Source organism: Antechinus flavipes, chromosome 1, assembly GCF_016432865.1.
Source record: "Antechinus flavipes isolate AdamAnt ecotype Samford, QLD, Australia chromosome 1, AdamAnt_v2, whole genome shotgun sequence".
NCBI lineage: Eukaryota > Metazoa > Chordata > Mammalia > Dasyuromorphia > Dasyuridae > Antechinus > Antechinus flavipes.
In genome coordinates, this window is record NC_067398.1 from 447,413,324 (window position 1) to 447,430,745 (window position 17,422).

The 17,422-nt window shown below is 34.0% G+C and overlaps 1 protein-coding gene across 5 annotated transcripts in view; it reads left to right on the plus strand.

The window, feature by feature from the left end:
- Window positions 1–5,918, plus strand: part of JPH1 (junctophilin 1) — a 92,384-nt gene extending 86,466 nt beyond the window's left edge. The window contains exons 5-6 of one of the 5 annotated variants that reach the window (XM_051970026.1): window positions 3,202–3,296; window positions 3,474–5,918. In XM_051970026.1, the coding sequence (XP_051825986.1) occupies window positions 3,202–3,282 (81 nt within the window). In that variant the 3' untranslated portion in view covers window positions 3,283–3,296; window positions 3,474–5,918. The remainder of the gene's footprint in view (window positions 1–3,201; window positions 3,297–3,473) is intronic. The other 4 variants (XM_051970027.1, XM_051970023.1, XM_051970028.1 and 1 more) reach the window with 4 other exon arrangements.
- The last annotated feature ends 11,504 nt before the right edge of the window (window positions 5,919–17,422 follow it).

A 17,422-nucleotide genomic window follows, 5' to 3' on the forward strand; every position in this document is an offset into this window, starting at 1 on the left:
ATGAACTGATAAATATCAGAGATTCAAGCTGATGACTATGTAGAATTGCAGATCATGAAGGAAGGAAAGTAAAATCAGAGCAAGGTTGGTCATGGCCTAAGAAAGTACTGGAATAGGAGTAGCAGTCACAGTGAACTCAAAGAAAAAGTTTGGATGGTAGAGATAGAATGCTAGTCACATGATTATAAAAAAGGGATGTGAGAGTTTTAAATTTAAAAAGTGGAATAATTGTGAGTAATGATGAATCCAAGGTATGATTCCCTATGTATGGCTAATGTAGAGTTAGGGAATGGGCTAGAGTTTGAAATTGAGATTAGGAGGTTAGGACATTTGAGGGAGCATCAGCACAGATATTGAAGTCTCTAAGTTAGTGTAGAGAAGAAAGATATAATGAACCAAGTAATAATATCTTCAAGAAAGGAGAGAGAAATGACCTGAGGCCAGTAGACAACTTATATCATGATTTGAATATTGTAGAAAATTTTAATTCAGTGAATTGCAAAGATTGCTGAGTAATAGAGTTTAGAAATAACCTGGGAGGAGCAATTATTCCAACTGGTTTTTATAAGATGCCAGTGAGGATCAGGGGGGAAGAAGGAGGGCATATATACAGGAATGGGGATGAAAATATAGCCAGTACAAAAAGTTGATTCTTAAATAAACTAGGTCTAGTGAAGAATTTATGTGAGACTTTATTAAATAGAACTTGTAATCAAATCAATAGGACAGATAAGTGGCACAGTAATACAATACGAGGGCTTGGAATCAGAAAGAATCCTCTTCATTAGTTCAAAACAAGACCCAGATACTTACAGACTGTGTGATCCTGAACAAGTCATTTAACCTTGATTAGTTCAGTTTGCTCATCTGTAAATTGGACTGGAGAAGGAAATGACAAACCACTCCAGCATCTTTGCCAGCAAAATCCCAAATGGTGTCATGAGAATAAGCTACGATTATAAAACAACAAAAATCACATTGGCAAAATGTTTCTGGCAGGCCATGTAAATAGTTTTCTTAGGTGAGAACAGAACTTAATAAGGGTATATATTAAAAAGGAAACCCACCTTGAAAAACATCATTCAGCATGAATGGTTTTAGTGGTTTTAGATAAGAGTATAGAAAATGAAAATTTTATCTCTAAAGTTAATAATTCTGAAGATTAAATCTTATTCACTGTTACAAAATTGTCAGTAATTTTTTAAAATTTAATTTTATTTATTTTGTTACATTTTAAGTTCTGAACTATATCACTCCTTTCCTTCCCACCCTGCACTAGAGGAGCTTCCATTTAATGGTATATTCATAAACATGAGTAAAATTTTACTATGTATTACTATTTATCTCTTTTCTCTTCGTAGGTTTTTTATAGTTGATTTGCATAGTTATAGTACTCAGAATACCTTGGTTGTTCATAGTTATTCTTTGAATAATACTGTTACTGTATAAGATATTCTTTTGGTTCTGCTCATTTCACTATTCATCATTTGATACAATTCATATTTTTCTAAAGTCAACTTGTTCGTTATTTCTTACCACACAATAGTATTCCAGTCACGATTATATACCAGAACTTTTTGAGCCATTCCCTAACTGATGAGCATCCAGTTCTTTGTCATAAAAAGAGCTGCTATAGGTATTTTAGAATACCTTGGGAAACAGACCTATCAGTAATGTTTCTGAGTCAGAAGGCATAGATAATTTAATAATTCTTTGGGTATAATTCCAAGTTGTTCTCCAAAATGATTGGATAAGTTCACAGTCACCAAGAGTCACCAAGTCAAAGTCACCAACATTTTGTTAGTATTTCAGTTTTTCCACATCCCCTCCAACATTTGTATTTTCCCCCTTCAATCATCTTAGGCAAACTGATAAGATATCTCATAATTGTTTTGATTTGCATTTTTCTCCAATTAATAATGAATTAGAATATTTTTTGGTATGATTATATAATAATTTTGATGGCATCATTGAAAAACTGCCTGTTCATATCCTTTTGACCATTTGGGGAATGACTCATGGTCTTATAAATTTGACAAAGTTCTATATGTATTTGAGATCTTTATTTTAGAAACTTTCCATAAAAAATTTCCTCCAATTTTCCTGCTTTCCTTCTAATCTTGGCTACAATTATTTAATTTTTTAAATTTAATTTAATTTTTAATATAATCAAAATTACCCATCTCACAATGTTCTCTGTCTCTTGTTTATTTATAAATTCTTCTATCCATAAGTCTGACAAGTAATGTATTCCATATTCTTCTAGTTTTGTGTCATATTTTTTAAGTGTATCTCTTATTAAACTAGTACAGAGAATATGGACTTGAGAAAATTCATGTATAAAATCTTTCCTGTGTTCATGGTGTATACATATATACATATATATGGAAAAGGAAATGATATCCAAAAAGGTTACCAGGAAAAGATAAAAGGAACAAAATTTCATTTTAGTTTTCTCTAAATTCTTGTAATTGTTTTGGTGTACAGCAGGTGGATCTTAATTTTTTTGTGTCGTGGTTTCTTTTGCAGAATGAGAAAGTCTATTCACAACCTCTCATAATAATGTTTTAAATGCATAGCATTAATTTAAATTAAATTTTAAAATGAACTTAAATTCATAGGATTACAAAGAAGACCAATAATATTGAAATGATTATAAAAATATTTTAAAAGTGTATGAACCTCATAATAAAAACCTTTGTTGTAAAAGGTTTTATTTAACCAAACTACATTCGTGAGAAAACAGATCTTCCTAAACTGAATTCCCAGTGACTGAAATCCACAAGGATGGTGAATGCCATCACAGGTAAAGATTATCTTTTTTTAAGGACTGATAATTCAATTTTTAGGAGTCCGCTAAGTAAAATTGCATTAAGAACTAATGAATATTAAACTGTAATTTATTGTTATATATTTGTTCTGTTTTGTCTTGTTTTCCTTTTCTGTTTTTTTCTGCTTTTTATAAATAAAATAAATTTTAAAAACATGAATACTGTTGTGTTATCACTTGTAGAACAGTCTCTAACATTACAGTGTGTTAAATTGAGATACATCATTTTCACTTTTAGCTTTTTATACTTTTGGCAACTGGTTGCATTTTAAGTTATAGAATTGGGTTAATCGGTAACTCACTTAATGGGTTAATTTTAAAATGGAGTTTTTTTAACATTAAAAATAATATTTATTTTGTTTTATTTTCAGGGTCCTAATTCAGTCATGATTGTCCTGGTCATGCTGTTGAATATTGGGTTAGCCATTCTTTTTGTTCACTTTCTAACTTGATTGGAATAGGAAAGGTAAGACTAGTATCATTTTCATGTAACTCACAGACATAATAGTTTCAATTCCCTTATTCAAATTTATAATCACAATTTTTTGTGTTTTTTTTTGTTTTCGTTTTTGTTTTTGTTTTTAATATCTCTGTAATGTCCTTTATTTTAATTTTGGCTATGCCTGAATGTGATTCAACGTAGTTTCTTACTGATATCACTGTTTTGACCCTTCAGTGAAGTCATGGCAACTAGTGGAATTAGCCCACAGTTCTCTGCAGTAGTGTCATCAGCCTTTTAAATGGCAACACACCAGAAATGCTCAGACACAGGGAAGGAGGCTTGGAATTAGAATGGGATCGCAAGAGAGATATCTGAGACTTGGAAAATTCAGCCAGAGGACCTGTTCAGTTCCCTTGGGGATGGTTGTGGCTTTGGGGTCCTCTGAAGGCTGAAGCAAGCAGTTATGTTGGAAAGCAAAACTTAACAATTTCTTTTTATTTAAAAAGCAAAAGCCAAACAAAACACAAAATCTACTGCTGCAGCCCCCAACCGGTGAAGTGCATTGGCTACTCCATCTGTCCTAGCAGAGTGTGACTAAACTGGAAATGTATGGAGCTGCACTTTTTGTTGATGGAAGCTAACAGCTGCCTTACTGTTTTACCATCTGACGTTTTTAGTAGGGAGCTGGGGAAACGACTGCCAGAGGAATGCGGTCAGAGGATACTGTTGCTGTGGAAGTGACTCCAACATTCACTCCTTTCTCATTAGAAGAAATAGTTAGCAGCATCACTCACCAGTCTTATGCCATTACCTGCTGCTTTTAACTTCTCCTGTGGTGTCCTGGGAGATTACATTTTCTTTTGCTTGTGCATGACTGTTCATTTTGCTGTTGATTTAAATTTGATGTATAGCCACGATAATTAATGGTGTGAAGTCCTGGCTAGTGAAAATGTAATTGTTGCATCTTGAGGGAAACTGCAAAACAGAAATCTAGTATACATGTGTATTTTGATAGAAAGGCAGAGCTCTTCATGGCATTCATTTTCCTTAACTGGTAAAACTGTTTCTCTTTCATTTTGATTGGGCAGAGTCGGGAGATGCTATGATTTCCTGAGCAGTCACTAGGCTTGACGTGCTTGTGTCAATACCACACTGAATTGCTTACAGAACATGGAGGCTCTTTGGGTTTATAGTTTTAAATGAAAGCTAGACTACAAAAGGATTCTGAGAAATAGAATCAAGGCTTTGCATGGTTTGGGAATTTGTTTTTTCTTTTTTTTTTAATGCCTTCATATTAATAGAAATAATTATTCAAAGAATAAAATTTCATCACTGATGTACCCTATAAGAGAATAATCTTGTTAGAGGCCAGTTCCAATGAAAATGAAGCTAAGATACTATTAGTAATTATTGTTATTCAGCAGGGATAGATTAATTTTGTGTTGAATACATTCAGGTAGAGCATAAAAATTTATTTTTAAAATCACTGCTTATCAAATTTATGCCTTTTGTGTTTTTTAAAGACCATATGTAATTTTGTTTCAAGTTTAAAAGCTTTATAAATTTTCATTTGGGGTATTTGTTTTTGTGGTATTTATTACTATATGAGCTGCATTTATTTTGTGATGTCAAATTGAAATTACTATATTCTTTATTACTTAAAAGCATGCATATTTACTTGCAGAAACTGTATGTAGGATGCTTGTCCTCAAAGTAAACATTGTGGTTATTTAAAAAATAAATTGGAGGAAGGGACTTCTTTGTCTCTTTATTTCAAAATTTTCATCCTTTGCAGTTTGGGAAACTTTTTGTAAACTCTTTTCATTTTGTGCACAATATAACAAGAATTATTTCCAACTTGTTTGTTTGCTGTCTTTTCAGAGCAGCATTTACAGTAACATAGGTGAGGACTTATTGTTTTGTCTCCTGAGCCAGCTTACTGCAGGGTAGTAACCCAGTGGTGTTTTTTGCAGAAGTACAGTATGTTGAGAATCCTGTGTGTGACCAGTATGGAATCAAGAAGAAAGCAGAAAGAGAGCAAATGAAAATTGCACCATGTGTATTTATTTTTTTAAAAAATCATACTTTTACTTTGATATTTAGAAAGCAACATTTTTAAATAAAACAAAGTGTGTCTCTATATAAATCTTGGTACTTGAGGTCACTGCTCCTTCCTGTCCCACTCCATGTCTCCTTACTGGAAAGCTGATTTTTTTAACTGAAATATTTAATTCTTAATGTTTATTTAAAGTACTTAATGCTTTGGAAGTAATGAGTAACAGATAACTTCAGAAAATGTTTATAAAGTAAGCATGGTGGTTCCATTTATAAATATATGTATGATTTCTAAGCTTTTTTAAAAACAAAGCTCAAACAGAAATTGTTGGTATTTTTCTAAAATGTGCACAAGCTGTATTTTACATGAAAGGCTATTTATAATGGGTTGTTATACTGTACACTACATTTTGGACAGCACATGAAGTCTGCCAATGTACTTAATATGTCACTTTGTTTATTTAAAGTTTCTTGCTGTGAAAGAACTCTTTATCTATGAGTTCCTTTATTTATAGTCCTTGACCCCAAAATGTATAATGTACAGTTTTCACAACTGTATTTGCTCTAATAAAAAAGTTGGTTATTAATAAAGTTGTAGGTGGATTTCCTTTGTGTTTAAATTAGTCTTGTACAGTGTGTACTTTTTTGTTGTTGACATTGCCAATGGAAATTTAACAGTAGAAATTAAAAATGGATCAAAGCAGACCAGTGTCAGAAGTTTCCCATCATGTTATTTATTTCCTCATTTCTGTCACATTCCCCCTTTAAAAAAAAAAAAAAAAAACAACCAATCACTTTTAAATGTTAAATATAAATATAAAGTTTCATTTAACACTTTGAAAAATTGGATTACTGCCTCATCAAGGGAATTTACTTTTACATTTAAAGAACCCTCTAAGTTAGTATAAACTTCTCCCCTACATAATAACCTTTCAGTTAATTAAAGTTGATTCAGCTATTTTTCTCCTTTTCTTAATGCCCAGAATAAATTAGTATGTTACCATAGTCTCCTAGTACCTAAGCTCATAAGTGGCAATTTAGACACCTTTGGAAGCCTAATTAACTCTCAGGTTACTGAGTCTCCTTGAGTTTTAAACTCCCTATTGAGCCCAGAATGTTGTTGGTTTAATATTAATCTGACTTGTAAGCATACTAGTCAGCTAAAAGATCCCTCTGCCACCAAATTGCTCCTCATTTTCTTTTTCAAAATAGCTACCTACAATTGCCACATGATTTATGAGATAATTGAAGGTTCCTATTAAAGTGTTTGAGTCTTTATCACAACTAAGTAATTCATCATCTTTAGGTATTTAGCAGTCTAAATAAATAAAAAAGGAAAAGATTTGACTCTTCATGGAAGCAGGCAAAGATCTATAGTATGGAAAGGTAAACTTATAGACATATCATTGTGGAGAATGTAAGTTGAAGAAACTGAAGACAACATAAAGACCTATGAAAGCTTGGGCCGAAAGTATAGGGAAAACAGCTTTATCTTAGGTCATAATTTGGCCCCCGCTGAGTCAAGTGCCAGAATATCCAAGCAGACATGATTTTGGAGAATCTTCCAGATTCCTCACTTCATTTCTAATAAATTATTTCTGATGATGTGAAGCAAATTGAAGTACTGACTTGACCTTGGTCACACAATTAGTCAAGTGTCCCAGGCAAGGTTTGAGCCTAGGAGATAGCAAGATGGTACAGTGGATATAGAGTACTGGACCTGAAGTTTAGATGATATGAGTTCAAATACTGATTCACATACCTCATCTAAAAAATGGTAATAATAGTACCTACCTCCCAAAGTTGTTGTAAAGATAAAATGAGGTCAATTTTATAAAGTGCTTTGCAAAATTTAAAGCACTAAATGCAAGCTATTATTACCTGACTTCATATTGAATACTCCTTAACCACTATGCCATGCTGTCAAATAAAGTATCTTACTGTTTTTCTGGCATGCTTCCTTATCTTAAAAATTTATTAAATACTACTTCTGCATCCATGCCTCTCCTCTCATTCCATGAACACAATGAAGAATAATTCTCTTTTTACTATAATAAAGTAAATCTCTTACACTGGCAATTCACCATGAATCAAAAAATGTGACATCTCCATCCAAACCTGACCTGATTATGATTATCTAATATGTGAAAAGCACTCTGAACTTGAAATGAGAAAGCCTGCTTTACAGTCCCAGACTGTTAGTGTATAAAGTTCTCCCTCTCCAACCTTTTAAATCAATCATATTTCAATAATGTCAAGTTGAATTAGTAATCCATCCAAATGGTTATATAAGAAGAAATACAAGCAGGCATATCAACACAGTATCACTTTAAAAAAAAATCTTGTCGTCTCTGCTCTAAGTTAAAGAACATACTGATTTAGGAAAGAGGAAAGAGTGAATAAAGGGTATGTAATAAAGAAAAAGTATGCATTAAAAGTATTTAAGATAATTGTCATTCTTAGTCCTCTCCATTGATCCAGGTCAAAGCCTTTCTTATGACTTACTGAATTGTTTTGCAAATTTCTATGGGTACTGTACATACATACACATACATATTCACATACATACTATCTATAATATACATATACATACATGTATAATGCAGCATGGTATGTATACAGAGAAAGAAAAAATTATATTATGAAATCACTCACTGTCCAAACTTCTGATGAAGAGCCTCTCAGCACTTAACTAGGTAGCTGGTTCTCAGATGACAGGTACACAAGCTTTTCCAGCAAGGTAAGACTGTCAGAATTTGCACTTCCCTGTAATATATTGCTTTTGAAAATCCAAAGATACTTCCATGTCATGATGAAGCACTGGATTTTAGTAGAATTTCAGTACAGGGTAGTTTGCCCCCCACACACACCAAAAAAATAAATATTAAATAGACAAACAAATAAATAAATAAAGCAAGCAAACCACAAAGAACTTTTATTGAAATTTCCTTAAGAGTATATTTAAAAAAAAAAAATACATGTATTCACTGGTGTATCTGTCATAATTGGTTCAGAAATATTCAAAAATCTAGGCCATTCATTATATTTATATTAGATATAACTGTTAATGTCTGTTAACACATGATAGATATGATTAGGGAATATGAGAAGTGATTCTGACAAAGGTCTGCCACATTGTTTGTACCCTTAGCGACAAGAACTGGATTACCAATGAGTGTACAACCTAGAAAGATAATCACTAGTACAGAGAAATATATTAATAGGCTTATTCAGCCATTGTGTTTAATCGGGGATTATGAAACAGTTAACATGACTCTCACTTTAGATAAATGAAAACCTGTCTAATGAGAAGATGAAGGCACACCAGGGTAGGACAGTGTCTAAAGATGTTCCAAGAACTGAAGATACAGTCTCACTAAGGATGACTAGACAGTCTATGGTTTATGCAGGAATGATGAAAAATAGGGTTATTTCCTGAGGTGCCATACAAACAGCTGAATGATTCTTTTCAATTCTGCATTATTCTACATTTGTGGGCTTAACAAGAAACAGAAGAAACTTTCAATTTAACCATTCTGTAGTATTCTGTAATGAAAAAAGAACTGGACTTGGAATCAGCAATATCTGGAGTCTAGTCTAACACTGGCTGTGTGATCCCAAGCAATCTAACCTTATTCAATGCCTGGCCAACTCTCTATGACTAACTTGCAAAGCAGGTATCATCTATCTACCTTGGCAAAGGGACTTCCTCATCTGGATTTCCCCACTAATGAAATCACAGGTCTGAAAAAAAAAAATCAGTAAGAAAAAATCAAAACCATAACATGTACCCATTAGAGATGGAATCATTGTGACTGCCATGAATTAGGTAAGCTAAAAACGAATATTGCCTCCCAGGTGTCAATAAGACAGTCATGTGAAGGAAAACTATGTATTTTGTGATATTATTGGGCCCAAGTTACTAACTTGAGATAGCTTGTCTAACAGACCTTTCCTCTCGAGCCTGACCATATTCTTCTTTAAGTATGCACCCTTTAATAATGCTCTTATTTTTATCAGGCTGTTCTCAAATTCCCACATTTGCAAGCCTACACAGAACTCCCTCTGTCCATCTGTGTAGACTGCTAGTATGTGCAGTGTTTTTTTCTGGTTAACAGAAGAAAAACCATAGAAAAAAATGGAGGGATATGTTATCAGTCTGCATGTATAGCTTTCATCCCATCCTGCCTAATTCCCCATGAGAATAAGGAGTGAAGGAAGCTTTATTATCAGGAGAGACTTAATGATTGGCAGGAAGTAAGGGGGCTTTTAGGAAAACATCCTGCTGTAGCTCCTTACTTGTGCCATTGGCTACAGAACAGATGAAAGAAATCAACTCTCTTGAGGAGGCTTTGGGTAAGTTCTGCATTTAACTTACAAATATCACCTTATCATTATCATTTTACTATCACTTTAACATTAAAGCCTATATAAGAAATAAATGAAAAATGCTATTCAAAATTTCACTGCAAATTGGCATCATTAGATATCATTGAGGATATCATTAGAACTAGGTTATTCCTCATTTACCTTTTAAGTACTAAGGTCCCCCCAAAATATGAACCCTGCAGATAAACGTCCAACTTATTTTTTTTTAATAATTTTTTATTGATAGAACGCATGCCAGGGTAATTTTTTACAGCATTATCCCTTGCATTCATTTCTGTTCCGATTTTTCCCCTCCCTCCCTCCACCCCTTCCCCCAAATGGCAAGAGTCCTTTACATGTTGAATGGGTTGCAGTATATCCTAGATACAATATATGTGTGCAGAACCAAACAGTTTTCTTGTTGCACAGGGAGAATCGAATTCAGGAGGTATAAATAACCCGGGAGGAAAAACATAAATGCAAGCAGTTTATATTCATTTCCAGTTAAACGTCCAACTTATAAGGAAGTGGTCAGTATCAAATTGGACAAATGTTGATCATCCTAAAGCACTCTAATAGTCACATAAGGGTTCTCTGAGAAAGAGAAAGTTTGGGAATTATTAAGGGAGAAGCACAAAGATTTGTGGCATTTTTTAGTCTGGACTTTGACCTACTCTTCCTACCTCTGAGGCCTGTTGTATTCACAACAATACCTCTCAAAGCATTCTCATTTCTCTTTAAAGTAGATCTCCCTACTTAAAGACTCTTAGTAGTTTTGCTAGTTACTATATATAACCATATACAAATTCAATTTTACCAAAAGCATTAAAATTACATTGCTTTAAAACATTCCATAACTGTCATTTTCCTACAAAGACTATTCTGACAGTTTGAAGTTTGACTATCTATAGGGGAATTTTCCATTTATATCACAAAGTCACCTTGGATAAAGGGGACTTGTCAGGTCACTTGAAACTTTTGAATCAGTTTTCTCATCTGCAAAAGGGAAAGTGTTTTTTACTCGATTCCCTTGTTTATTGACATCTTTTGTTTTTCTGTCATCTTTATTTGCAAATATATACCATCTTCCTCTACTAGAATGGTATATATACTACTAGAGAGCCTCTAGGAACTAGAGAGTCATCCCTTGTAATAAAGAATAGCAAAATGAAAAAAAGCAAAAAAGTTCCATAAAACTAAACAAAAGAGCAACTGATCTGACTGTATATTTAATGTTCCATACCTATATTCCCCACCAGTCCTCCCACCACCAACTCTTCAAAGAAAGTGGGAAGGTATATTTACTCATAACTTTCTTTGGAGACAAACTTAATTATTATAATGTTTCACTTTTTATGGAGTCATTTGAAGAGTTTTTTTTATTGGGGGGGAAGGAGGGAGAAGGTAGCTAGTGTTTCCATTTACATTGTTGTTAATTATGTACTCTTTAAAGATTTTTAGTACTAAATGAGGGATATTATAGGACAGTAAATAGTGCTAGACCTGAAGTTAGGAAAATATACATTTAAATTACATCTCTGACTCTAACTGTATGACATGGATGGGCTAATCACTTAACTCTCTGTCCCTCAATTTCCTTATCTAAAAAATGGGGCTAAAAATAACAGCAAAATACTTTTATCACTGGATTGTTGTGAAACTTCATTGAGAAGGTATGTGACGTGAAATCTACATCTGCATGTATATGTAAATACAATGTTATATAATATTATGATATGTCATCTGTTATTAATCAATAGAATGATTGCAATACCCAAAAAAGTGGGTGAAGATCAAGCTATTGCTAATGCCTGTGAATGCTGAGCTTTCAGAAGGAAAACTAGGTCAACTGATAAACATTTATTAAGTTCCTATTATGTATCCGGTACTATACTAAACTTTGGGGATACAAAAAGAAAGAAAAGACAGTCTCTGCCCTCAAAGAGCTCACAATCTAATAAGAAATAACAAGCAAATAAATATGTACAGATAAGCTATATATAAGATAAATAGGGAAGGCACTAAAATGAAGAGGGTTTGGGGAAGGCTTCTTGTAAAACATGGTATTTTAGTTGATATTTGAAGGCACCATGGAAATAAAGGAAACCAGGTCCGGAAGGGCTTCCTAAAAATTTTTAAGGAAAATAAAAGGGTAGCTTGCCAGATGGTGCTCTGGGGGAAGGGCCAAAGAAGTCAATTGCTCATCCTCTCTTCATACACCACCCATTTCTCTTCCTGCTTTTAGGGGGACACGGGATTTCTTTTGTGTTCTTTCTTGATTTATTTCCTGTGCACTTGGAACAGAAGATCTTCAGTGGAACTCACAGACCAAGTCTGAACTTCTGGAAAAGTTTGGCTTTAAGTTCTAGATAGAGTGAGAGGGAAACAGAAATAAGGCAGAATCAATGATTTCATGGCAAGCCATGTCTTTGATTTGTTGCTTTGCTTTTTCTGCTCTTTCTCACTGAGGAAGGGATTTACTGGCACCCCAAAGCTATTGTGACTCCCGGTATTCCATTACTCCTGACCCAACTCTTGACTAGGTTACAGGAATATTCCTTTTCCCCTTGGTTTTACTCTAAATAAAGGTTAGAATTTTCTCCAAAAGGCATTAGTGGCATATAAATTGGAAAAGATTAAAGTACAAATGACACCTAACGAAGACAAAACTGTCGAGTTATAAAACAAAAAAAAAACTTAGCCTGAACTAGCCAAAGTAACTCAGCAGATACACCAGAAAGCTGAGTTCAGTAAGAAAGAATCTGAATTTGAATCCTGCTTCAGCCACTTATAATTGGATCACCCTGAGCAGGTCCCTTTATCTTTCTGTGTTGCTTATCTAGAGAATGAAAAGGTTGAACTAGATGGCCCTTAAGGTCCCCTGGAACCCTGGAATTATCATCTGGTCATTGCCAATTGTGTCTGAAGGAGAGAGTGGGCAGATGACTTTATGCAATTCTGTCTCTCTTAATTCTAATTCGCTCTCAAATCAAGATAGCAACCTTGTGATGCTCATCAAGAACAAATAATAAAAAAACTATTATCTTATGACTAACAAGCCCATTCCCATTTGCCAGCATCTGTTCCAGTTGCCATGTGGCTTCTTTATCTTGCTTTTTGAGAAACCCAGAATCTAAGAAAGGGAATTGACCTTAGAGGTCATAGGGTTCAACTCTTTTCTTCTCCAACTTCTCCAGCAATTGATTGCTGAATGTTTTCATCAATCCTGGAGAGAACTTAACTACCTTCTGAGGTGGAGGCAGTCAGGCAGCCCATTCCATTTCTGAATAGCTTTGATGATTAAGTAGTATGTCCTAACATAACCTACCTAAATTTTCTCTCGGCCACTTCTGTTCATTTCCCCTCATTCTGTCAAGACTTAAGCAGAACAGTCATACCCTATATTACAACTTAAAAGTATTTCATGAAACAAGTGTAAATATGAAAAAATGAGATGAGGGAGAACTGCACCAGTAGCCATAGTTTTTCTTCTATTACTGTTATACAGCTAGGTGGTGAAGAAGGTAGAGTCAGGCCTATTCTTAGGAATCTCATCTTCCCTGAGTTCAAATCTGGCTTCTCAAACATTTTCTGGTTATTTGACCCTGGGCAAGTCATTTAACCCTGTTTGCCTCAGTTTTCTCATTTATAAAATTAACTGGAAAAAAAGATGGCAAATCACTCCAGTATCTTTGCCAAGAGTACGAAGAGTGAAGATAATCAAATAAACATGCCTTTTTATCCAAATATCCAGATTTTTAGCAGAAAGCTTGATTAAGGTAACTTAGGAACATTTTTGTGCCTAAAAATCTTTAAATGGGAGTTGAAAGATATTCTGGACCCAATTTTTGTCCCTTATATGATTTATTAATTTAACATGCTGCTTTACATATGAATTTGTTTCCTCATTTGTAAAACAAACCAAAAAATACCTACATTTCTTACTTCCCAGGAATGTTGCCAAGATAATAGGGGAAGATAGAATGTTACCATGGAGCGATACTAGCTCTCTAATCAAAGAATTTGAATTCAAATTCCATCTGAGGCTTTCAATCTGTGTGACTTTTGACCAATTACTTAATCCCTCTAGGCCTCAGTTTCCTTATCTGTAAAATTGAGCTAGATAGTCTCTAAGTCCCTTCCCACGCTAGATAGATGATCTTATGAGAAATACCCAGTGATTTACAAAGATAGAACACATCACTCCCTTATTCCTCACAAAGCTTCTGGACTACAAAACCATCAAGCCCTGTATGTGCCAGCTGCAGTCTGCTCCCAGGATACAGCAGCTCCTTCCTCTTATCAAGAAATATGTCATCTCTTGTTCATATCTGATGCAAGGTGGATTTCCCGATATCTCTTTGGACAAAGAAACACAACTGCCTGGCAATTAAGAGTCATGCAAAATCTATTAAGCCAACCTTAGCCCTTTTAATTACTGGCCTTCCTTATCAGACTTTACAGATATTCTATCAAGACTCATTCCCCAATTATTAGCATAAGCCCCACCCCCACTTCCTCTACCTCTGCTTTCTGTTACTTTGCCCATTCTTGTAATATTAAGCATGAGCATATCAAAGAATTCAAATATCACCTGTTGGCTTTCTCATTTCTATACAAATAAACTTTCCTCCAGTGTCTCATTTCAGATCATCCCACTCCTTCCATAGTGCCCTTCAGAAATCAAATTCCTTAATTAGCTTTTTTTTTTCATAGTTTACCATTTCTCTAAGATTCCTTCCATCTTCTGATACTAAAACCAAGGCTTTCCAGCTAATGCTGAATCTCTAGCCATTCTTTCTGGTAATAACTATCTGTTTTGCTTCAAACCATTAGTTCCTTTAGTCTACTCTCCCTTTTATTACTTCCCTCATTTCACTTATCCTCTTCTCCTCCTACTTCTTTATTGAGAAAACAGATTTCTTTTATTCATTTTAATGTGTATTTATATATTCTTCCCTCTTTGAACCAATTGCAGTGAGAGATTCAAGTGTTGCCCACCACCCACACTTCATTTTCCCCACCATTGTAAAATACTCTTCTTTTTTTTAATGTGAGATAATTTTCCCAATTCTTCCTCTCCCTTCCCTCTTCTTCCAGTACATCCCTCTTTCTCAAATTTTTATTTTTTTGAGATTATTCCAACATAATTGACTCACACTCATGTCCCTTGTGTATATAGACTCCTAACTGCCTTAATAATTATAAAGTTCTTAGAAGTTACATGTATCATTTTCACATATGAGAATATAAACAATATGTTTTGTGATTTCTCTTTCATGTTTATCTTTTTATGTTTCTCTTAAGTCTTGCATTTGAATGTCAAATGTCCTATTTAGCTGTGGTCTCTTCATCAAGAATATCTGAAAGTCCTATATTTTGTTAAATGTCCATTTTTCTCCCTGAAAGATTATGCTTAGTTTTACTAGATAGGTTATCCTTGATTGTAATCTTAGCTTCTTTGCCCTGTGGAATATCATATTCCAAGTCCTCTGATCCTTAAACATGAAAACTGTTCAATCTTTTGTGATCTGGACAGTGTTTCCACAATACTTGAATGGTTTCGTTCTAGTTATATTTTCTCCTTGCAATATTTTCTCCTTGACCTGATAGCTCTGGAATTTGGCTAAACTATTCATGGAAGTTTTCACTGGAAGATCTTTTTTAGGAGATGACCAGTGAATTCTTTCAATTTCTAATTTACTTTCTGCATCTAAGGTATTGGGACATTTTTTATTTATAATTTCTTGAAATGTGATGCCTTGGGTCTTTCTTTAATCATGGCTTTCAGACAGTCCAATAATTATTAAATTATCTTTCTTTGATTCATTTTCCAATTCAATTGTTTTTCTGGTGAGATGATAGTTCACATTTTCTTCTATTTATTTTTTCTTTTAATTTTGTTTGATTGTTTCTTGGTGTCCTATAGAATCTTTAGCTTCCATTTACTCACTTTCATTTGTAAGAAATTTTCTTTGATGAGCTTTTGTATCTCTTTTTTCCTTTTGGAAAATTCTGCTTTTTAAGGAGTTCTTTTCTTCAATGAATTTTTATGCCTCTTTTACTATTAGGTCAATTCTGTATTTTAAGTTATTGTTTTCTTTAGCTTTTTTGTGCTTTTATCAAAATGTTCTCTTTTCATAATTTTCTTTCATCACCCATTTCTTTTCCCAAATTCCACATCACCACCACCACCACCACCACCACCATTATCAATAGAAAGACAAAAACAAAACAATTCCTGATCTCAAAAAACTTGCTTTCTACTGAGGGTATACAACTAAATAGGAAGTAATTTGAGAAAGGAGAGAGCAATACATCAAAGAGGGAATCAGGGAAGGCTTCCTGGAGGAGGTAGCACCTGAACTGAACTTCAGAAGAAGATAATGATTCTGAAAGGTGAAGATAAGGAAGGATTGTAACTCAGGTGTGAAGAATGGCTGTACAAATTTGTGGAAGTTGGAAATGGAATATTGAATCTGGGGAGCATGAAGAATACATGAAAGTGAATTATAAAATAAGGCTTAAAAGTACCAGCTGTGTGATTCTGAATACATCATTTAATCCTGATGCCCCTCCCCCCAAAAAAAGTTGACTCAAGAGGAAAGTTGGAAGCAAATTGTGGAAAACTAAGGGGTCTATATGTTTTTTAAGAGACAACAGGACATACTGAGTTTTTGAACAAGTGAGTGATACCGTCAGACCTGAAGATGAAGAGCCATGAACCCATTGGAATCAAGATACCTTGAGCCTCTGCCTCTTCCTTGATGAATGAACATATAAAAGTCACTTTATTTATATGATCCTATGTTTCCTCGTTTGTAAAGTGGGAGTAGCCAAATTAACATTACTTCATAGGATTATTCAAATGATGTGTTTTTAAACTGTAAACCACTATAATGACATGAATTATCCACCATGTTAACATGTTGGCTGCATTATGTCAAATTCAAAAGAAGTTCCTAAAGACAGTTTTGAACCCACATTCTGTGTTAATAAATCCTAAAATTCATTTTTATTCAGAACTGTAAATTAGCCTTGTAGGAGTAACATTCCTATCTCAGTGCTCTCCACATTGTATTTTGTATTGGTGCAAGATATACATTCAGAAGCATAGAGATCGTGTTACTCCTTTCTCACAAACTTCAAATAGCTTCCTATTGCCTGTTTCTCTGCCATCTAAGACAAAGCTAAAGTCAGACTACTCAACTTCACATTCTAGTCCCTCCATTGACCCAACTTCCAGCTTTATTTCACACTATTTCCTTTACATATTCCAACCAAATTGTACTACTAATCACTACTCAAGCATGTCCTCAAACATATCTTATGCTTCCCTACTTCCATGCCAATGTTTCTTGTCAATTCCTAGGCCTGGAGGGCTTTTACTTGACTGTTGAAATCCTATCTAATCTTCAAATGATACTTCCACCATGATCCATTCCCAGAGTCTTCCATTCAAAAGAAATCTCTTAAGCCTTTGTGTTAGATTAAAGTTTTATCTGCATGTATAAAATGAGTTAGAGAATTAAATCAAGTATCTGGATCATTCAGGTCCCAAATTAACACTTTCAAAGTATTTCCAGGCAAAGAGAATCAATGCAGAAAAGCATTGCACTGAGAATTTTAAGCACCAGTCCTTTTCCTGATTCTACTACTAATTAATAGTGTGATCATGGATAAATCTTTTAATTCATTTGGACCTCTGTTTCTCAATCTATAAAATG